We start from the raw sequence: 8,169 nt of genomic DNA on the forward strand, positions 1-8,169 counted from the left end.
AAATGTGGCCTCAGTAGTTACCGGTCTGTTATATCATATAAAAAGTCTGGCTTATTTTCATTCCAAATTCAACTTAGGTTTCCAGTCATAATTAATTATTTACTGATATATTAAAATCCAGCTTGCCCACCTAAAGTGAATGACCTATAGAGAGATCATCAATTATTGTCTGGAGACCTGTGTTAACCTCTTTAGTACTGACTAATCCTGCACCCTGGGTCCTTTAGTTCCTACAGCAGGTTAATAACCAGCAGCCTCATAAAAATTCCTGTTTGTGTGATTTGCTATGTGCACAATGTGCTCTTTGCTTCACAAACTGTTAAAAGTGGAGGCGGATATGTTAAAACCCTCTCTCTCCTCCTGACAAACATGCCTTGAAGCCTTCAACATTTGCATTCACCTTGGAAACCGCTGTTAGTTCACTTGCAGTTAATTAAGGTAGAGTGTTGATAAAGGTACCGGTAGAGTGCACGAGGCACATCATGGTGAAAACCTCCGCTACACTTCTTACCGCGGATTATTGATTAAAGCCCCACAGCACTGGAAAATATCTTTAATGCTGGTGGTATATAAGAGTGTATATTGGATAGTCGTTAAAATGGGAGTGTCTCATTTTACATGGCTTCAGGTTTATTTAATAACAAAGGCATCACCCAAGTGATACCACTCTTTCTCAACAATGCAGAACCGTGTTGCCTGTAGCCACATGATGCAAACGTGAGTATGGCAGTAACAAACACGTCTTGGCAAGTAAAGCAGGCTTCTGCCAGTGATCCAAACTTTACTTCAGTCAGTGGTAATATCAGAAATGAGTGCATCCATAATGCACATGTTTTGCAGTGAATGGTGAGCATGTTGACTACTACCTTTTTCACTGATTAGTGGCCACATTGATAAGAGAAAATAACATATAAAAGAAAACAGCTGTAAGTTATGAACAAGATTCATGGTTTTTAGCCTCAGACTACCACTACTTGTACAGCTCTGTATGTAGATTTTGATGCTATGGTTACTGTTGAACAGAGACCATTTGTAGATGCATAGACTGAGGCGTTGTGGGTTTAGTTTTCAGGATCCATAAGACAGGATCAATAGAAAAAGACACAACCTTGGGTGCCCTCTGACCCGAGTAATACTCGGATTGGGCTGGCAGGCTGAGCAGATACAGCTCTGTGCACGTCGAGGCCAGAGTCATGTCACAGTTTAGGGCTTAGTGTCCAGCTTAACAGGACCACAGGAATCTATTATGGCCCAGCAGGTTGTGTCAAAGGCCATTCTGCAAATCATTTGCCTGAGTTGTCAGCGCCCAGAGGTGTCGGCACGTCTCCACATGAACACAGAGCCAGTGTAGGCACGTACCTTTCCCAGGTCAGAGGAAAGTGCAGATACCAGTGAGCACTCCCTCTGCAGACTTTCACCACTTGGAATTCTTTGACTAGTTAAGGACAACTCTGCTGAAGAGGGAAAATCTGAAGTGATTCAAAATGACCAACAGTTGAATCTAGCACATCACAATTTGTTATTTGAGCTTTAGGTATGAACTAAAACAGCAACACAGTATGGTTTGGATGGATTTGGTTTGTAGTTGAAATGTTTGAAATAGATTTAGGTGTAGAGATGAAAAATTCAGGACTTGTAGAGTCCATGAACATTATAGAAAATACATTAAATCTCATTGTAGACCATCAAGCAAATTTAGCTATTTTTGTATTCCAGCATAGAATCTACCTTTTTCTGTGTGCATCTCTCCACCCAAGTCTCTAATGAGTCCAGCCTCATTCCAGTCACTGAACCAGCTTTTTGCACCAGTTTGGCCAGCCACCCTTGAATCATTCTGCCTTATGCTGCCTCCCCATCAGACTGCAGCATTAAACAGCACACTTGCTATCATAGCTTGCAGATGTCAAAGGATCTAAGGTGCCTTAGGAGGAGACATGTCTCTGCCCTTTCCTATATAATATGTCTGTGTTCAGTAAGTAATAAGTTCCAACTTATTGTCCAGCTGTAGGCCTAGATATTTGTCGGCTGGCACCACTTCAATGTCCACACCACAGATGTTGACTAAATAAGGAGGGGACTGAGCCCTTTGAAAATCCACTACCATCACCTTGGTTTTAGAGGTGTTGAATGTGGCAGCACTCAAAAATGTACATGAAGTCTGCTGTGGACAGTGTGTTCAGGAATTGAGCCAAAACAGTCCCCTGTGGAGCCCCTGGGCTGTTTAAAACTCTAAGAGGGATGCAGTTCCTCAGCCTGACAAACTGTTGTCATTCTGTCAGATAATCTGTGATCCACAAAACAAAGGATGGGTGCACCCCCATACCTTTGAGCTTGTCTCTGAGGATGATTGGTTGGATGGTATTGAATGCACTTGAAAAATCAAAAAATATAATCCTCACATAACCTGCAACTTGCAACTGCAGGAGATCTATTGCGGGTTTAACCTCAAATCTTAGTAGGAGCAGAATCATCCTCTCCAGGACCTTCATAATAATGGATGTGAGAGGTACTTTAGGTACTTTAGGAACAATACAAGTTGTTTTCCACAGAGCCAGGACCCTCCCCAACTGTAGAAGCAGTATTCAGAACAGAATGTGCTTATATCTGCCATAATGGCAGAATATAGTTCATGTGCTTTATTCAGGATATGGTAATTTTTTTCGTAATATTGCTAAAACAAAATTAATCTGTGAAGAATTTTTTTTTTTTCGCTGTGACACAGTATGTTGGTTTTCACTACAGGTGCTGAATCTGGTCCAGTCATACGTGACCCTACGAGTCCCACTCCATGTATCTTATGTCTTCCACTCCCCTGTGGGAGCAGGAGGATGGCAGCACTTTGACTTACAGTCAGAGCTGAGGCTCACATTTGTGTACGACACTGCCATCTTATGGAGGGATGGTATCGGTAGCCCACCAGAGTCAGAACTACAAGGCAAGACTTGAACAGCTGTTTGCAATATAGAATTAAGGATTAGTCACTAATTGACATTTGTAAATTAATTTAATCTCCATACTAAAGCTGTCTGTCTGTTTGTGACTGTCCTTGCAGGTGCCCTTTACCCAACTAGCATGCGTATAAACGGCCAGGGACGGCTAGTAGTCAACTTCCGCACTGAGGCTCGATTTAGAGGCCTGTTTGTGTTTGCTCACCCAGGTACAGAAGTGATGTAGAGTTTAGAGATTTGATGTGGTCTATGATTCTGTTATATAGCATGTCATCATATTTAGTGTAATTAAAGAAAACATGTTGTTCTATCTGTTTTTAAGTGACGACTGAGCTTGCTGCTTGTACTAATTAAGCTGATGTATTTTTCCATCAGCTTCACCTCTCATCTCCATGGTCATGTGCCCGGACCACCCTGGTTTGACCTTTAACCTCAGTCTTGTGAGGAATGAGCCAACTTACAACCAGCCCATCCAGCAGTGGACTTTCATCTCAGATTTTGCTGTGAGGAAGCAGTTTGTTTTCCAGAGGGAGTTTTTATTTGTTTTTCCCTTCTTACATTTAGTTTTCACTGATCATAATCTCTCCTCTTAGGTGCGTGACTACTCTGGCACATACATTGTGAAGCTAGTCCCCTGTACATCTCCTCCCAGCCTGGAGTACACCATTCCTCCTGTTTGCAATCCCAGAGAACCTCTCACCTTCGACCTGGATATTCGTTTTCAGCAGGTAACTTACCTTGTATAAAGTTTATGCATTCTGTAGCATGTGGAAATTTAGTCATTAAAACCAGGATTCAGCAAGAAACTGAGGATAAGTCTAGTATAACTAGTATAGGCTAAAATAAGCAATAATATGTTAAAAAATTAAAACCAGTGTAAAAACAGTATAGATATATCCTCTAACATCACAGGTAAAATACATAATATTTTTAAGTCATATATTTTACAAGGGGTCACATCTGCTTATCTAACTATGGATCATTATTGAAATTTTTTGAAATATTTGAAAAAAGTGCCTATAAATCTTTCTGAAAGTTTCAGATGACACACTTTTTTATTCTTTACTCCTTCTCCTTCATTCATTGCTTCCTGTACGCCACATCTCTTACTGGTATTCATACGTACGCATAAAGTTACAACAACAATTTATTTGAGAGGACCTAATCAAGATTCAGGCAAATTCCCATCTAAGCTCAAAGAGCTCAAAGAGATGCCTTGAAAATTTTGATTTTGTCTAACACATGCAATTCCCCTACGTACTAAAAAATATATGAAATGAGGAAAGGCAAGAAGATTCTTACATTTGTGGAGCCATAATCTTGCTTTTTACTGCTTTACAAATATGTTGTTCTCCATAGGCAGAATGTGAATGAGAGAAGTAGAGCTATTTGCAAATGCAAACAACAGTCTGAATTGAGAACTGACTCCTCTAACATCTTTCTGAATATAGTTGGTGTGTGTTTTCTATGTTCTGTATGTTTCCAGGTTAGTGATCCAGTGGCTGCCGAGTTTAGTCTGAACACACAGATGATCTTACTCTCTAAACGGACACTCTGGCTCTCCGACGGCTCTATAGGCTTTGAACAGGGGAGTGACATTGCCTTCTCACAGGGTAAGTTAGTAATAGGCAGTCACATAAAAATGCGAAATGCCCTAGTTTTTTGATTAAAAAATTAAAGGAATGGATGGTTGGGAATGCATTTTATTGCTTAGTTGTCTACAATCAAAAGGAAACCCATATGAGATAGGGGTTTCTGTTGATTTATCCGAACTGCTCTCCATTATTTACTGACTCATCAGGACACAAATGAAAAGAAAATGATTTGTCATTTTCATCACCTTCATGCAATTCTCCAAAACAAGCCAATTAGGACAGCCTGAATTTTATTACTCTTCAAGCAGTCTTGAAGCTGTTTTCCAAGTGAGTGTAAAAAGCTGCTGTTGCTGAGAGTAAAAGTGTCTTAGTTTAATGCTGACCTCAATACTGTAGTCTGGACAAAATGTCACTGCATTAGTGGACATCTCAGTAGAACTTTCAGTTAAATATTTTACCATCAAGTTTATGGACCTGTGTGTGGTGTACCTGTGTTTTGCAAGGATGAAAACTGTATTTCTCTTCCCTCAGGTGACACAGTTTATGGCCGAGTGATGGTGGATCCAGTGCAGAATCTGGGTGACTCCTTTATTTGTAATATAGAAAAAGTGTTCCTGTGTACTGGAGCTGATGGATATGTTCCTAAATACAACCCCAGCAACTTTGAGTTTGGCTGTCTGGCTGATGCCCCATCACTGCTCTACAGATTCAAGATCCTTGTGAGTGAACAAAAGTATATTCCTTATATGTTCGCTCTGAGTCCATTCAAAACTAAATATTCTTTGATGTGTCATCCTCAAAATCCAGGACAAGGCCCAGCCAGAGACCCAGGCCCGGTCATTTGGCAACGTAGCTTTCAATGCTTTCCTGGCATTGGACGATCCTGATGCTTTAGCTCTAGTGAGACAACCTGGGTCAGATGGTTTCAGGATGGACTCCTCAGCTCTCTTTCAGGTCAGTACACAGGTTGAGTTCAAGAAACATTCCTGATCAGTGGGTCTGTGCTTTTAGCTAGGTAAAAAGTAAAAGTTAGTCAACTCCATTAACTACAATAACTGCCCTCAAAATACTGTTTGATCTGACATCATATTGTTTATTATTTGTCCTATACTGTACACTAAAGGTATAATTGGTATAAAACTATTGTTCCCTCCAGGTGTCTACAGGGAGAGAGTGGTACATTCATACTATTTACACTGTCCGTTCTCGGGAGAACGCTAACCGCGGCATCGGGAAGAGGAGTCTGGAATATCATGTAATGAGCCAGCACACAAATTTGCTTCCGAAGGGTCAACATCGCACCGGAAGATCGGCTAATGATGCGCCAGACATAGTCGAGGAGATTGGTGTGAGTAACAACCGTGGCACTAATATCTTGCACATCATGCTGGACCGCAGCAGTGAGCAGAGGACAAGCCCAGAGAGGGAGATCTTCACCAAAGGGATCATCCCCCATGAGCTCAACCAGAGAGACAACAGTGATGACAGGCTGGTGCTAATCATTGGTGTCCTTGTTGGGCTGCTCCTCACAGTTCTTATCATCATTGTGGTGTTGTTACTGATCCGGTCTAAGCGAGAGAAGAAAGATGTACCTAAGAACTCCGGCAGCACAGAGCCCATGATGACGCAAAGTCTCAGTAACAGTGACAGCTCAGAGGTTTAACACACAGTCAGAGTTTTGGTTAGATTTTTGCTTTGCAAGTGCCTCATATTTAGATGAAAAATTGAAGATTGCTTGTGAAACAATACAAATTACAAGAGCTTTGATTCTGTTCAGAATATCTACTTGAAGTACCTCCATGGCCAGGTGGTCTGGAAACCAACTAGAAAACAGGCATTGTTACTAGGTATTTCAAGATTCTTGTCAAGTAGTCAGCACTCGCTTATTGATTTGCTTTTGATGACACTTGATCCAAAAGTATACATTTCCAAAGGTGCTACAGGACATGCCTCTCAACTCGAATGGCATTTGATGTTTTACTGACTAGGAAAAAAGAAGATGGATATTTTGCAAATTGTAGTAGTCGTTCACAACAGGCTTTATACTGATGTTTTATGTGCTGCATTACGACACTGTCATATTTTGCTTACACTGGGTAAAACTGTCTGTTCTTTTAGAGATGGATTTGCCCTTAAATTGTGTGTGTGCCTAAGACATCACAGGAGTTTGACTGATCACAGTGTTTTACATTTTTCCTGTGTGATAAGTGATTCTTTTTTTTTTTTCATTTGAGTTTCATAGGCTCATGTTTTTGCATGCAATTATTTTTGTATTTCAAGATTGTTTGAAATTGTAAAAAAAAAAAAAAAAAAAAGTAAATGCTCATTTAAAAAGAAATGTGATAACTTGAATCTTATATAGTTCTACAAGCTTGGATTTTACAGTATATCCCCTGAAAAATGGTATTTATCAGGAGCTCATTATTAAAGTTAATCTTCCCCTAATATTTAGTTGCATTGTAGGGCCTTATAACTGACACAAAGCACTAAATCAACAAACATCAAGTTAAACTATTAAGAGTGTAGAACTGAAGCAATTTTAAAGACAGCTGGTCTGCAGTGTATAGTGTGGATCCAGAGCCAATATTTACAACAGGAATTATTTTCACTCTTGGCTCTTGGTAAGTGCTGACTACTGTAGTTTAATAGTGATAGCTAAAGCCCTCTAACAACATAGAAATGCGTTGACTGAGCAGTTTGATTTTTTTTAAACCTTGAAATATCATCTATTATTTCACTCAAAGGGAATTACATATTTTACCCTCAATCAGCATCTTTATTGTTAGAAATTCTCTCCCTGATTCATTAGTTTTAAATGTATTTATTTATTTTTATTGCATTGACATTTAGTTACAGTCCAAATTATATAATATCATTTTCTATCCTTTTTCAATTTTGATTTTAACCTGTTTCACTGTATGAGTTTTTGTTCTTGTATGTGATTTAAAGACGCAATCGACAGTTTTGTGCAATGTTTGCTTTAAAACACTGTGCACAGTTTTGTTTTGTAGATACAGGCACTGGATTGCCATAAAATCTGATTACCTCATAATACTGTATATCATATACACTAACTTCATAGGCACTCTTTTAGAAATGGTTTATTTGTGATTTTATTTTGAAACTGAAAACGATTCTATGCAACCTGTTAGATTATACATTCATGAAATGTTTACCACAAGTTTTTCAGTGCACAGTTTGCTTGCTAAATTAGGTTTGAAATTGGTTCTTGTATTCCACTCTAATGCATTGTGTGTGCTTTTTATGCACATGTAGTTATGTATATACATATGTTTCTTTGAGTCGTTTTGGGAATGGCTATTGTTAAAATGTACACTCCATGTGCTGTAAGTATTTGTAACATAGACCAAAAGCACAATGTGGTCTACAAATAAATAATTTTTCAAGAAAATAGTATGAAATGTTTCTGTTTTTGCTGAAAAGTACACGTCAAGTTGTTATTTGGCAGTGTGACAGGTACTGGTCCACAAACTTTGTCCTTATATAGTGCTCTTGCTAAAAATGTTCAAAGTGAAACCACTATCATCTAGAAATCTATTAATATCTGAGGTCTTTTTGGTCTAAAAAGCTCTGAGGTTTTACATTTAACAGATCATTCATATTCA

At 39.1% G+C, this 8,169-nt stretch overlaps 1 protein-coding gene across 1 annotated transcript in view; it reads left to right on the forward strand.

The window, feature by feature from the left end:
• frem2b (FRAS1 related extracellular matrix 2b) overlaps positions 1 to 7,879 on the forward strand; it is a 46,958-nt gene extending 39,079 nt beyond the window's left edge. Inside the window, exons 17-24 of the mRNA XM_026332159.1 lie at positions 2,743 to 2,935; positions 3,053 to 3,157; positions 3,324 to 3,451; positions 3,542 to 3,676; positions 4,435 to 4,561; positions 5,075 to 5,262; positions 5,351 to 5,497; positions 5,700 to 7,879. Coding sequence (XP_026187944.1) covers positions 2,743 to 2,935; positions 3,053 to 3,157; positions 3,324 to 3,451; positions 3,542 to 3,676; positions 4,435 to 4,561; positions 5,075 to 5,262; positions 5,351 to 5,497; positions 5,700 to 6,206 — 1,530 coding nt within the window. The 3' untranslated portion in view covers positions 6,207 to 7,879. The remainder of the gene's footprint in view (positions 1 to 2,742; positions 2,936 to 3,052; positions 3,158 to 3,323; positions 3,452 to 3,541; positions 3,677 to 4,434; positions 4,562 to 5,074; positions 5,263 to 5,350; positions 5,498 to 5,699) is intronic.
• Positions 7,880 to 8,169: the final 290 nt, after the last annotated feature.

This window comes from Mastacembelus armatus, chromosome 13, assembly GCF_900324485.2.
Source record: "Mastacembelus armatus chromosome 13, fMasArm1.2, whole genome shotgun sequence".
In the NCBI taxonomy this organism is placed as follows: domain Eukaryota; kingdom Metazoa; phylum Chordata; class Actinopteri; order Synbranchiformes; family Mastacembelidae; genus Mastacembelus; species Mastacembelus armatus.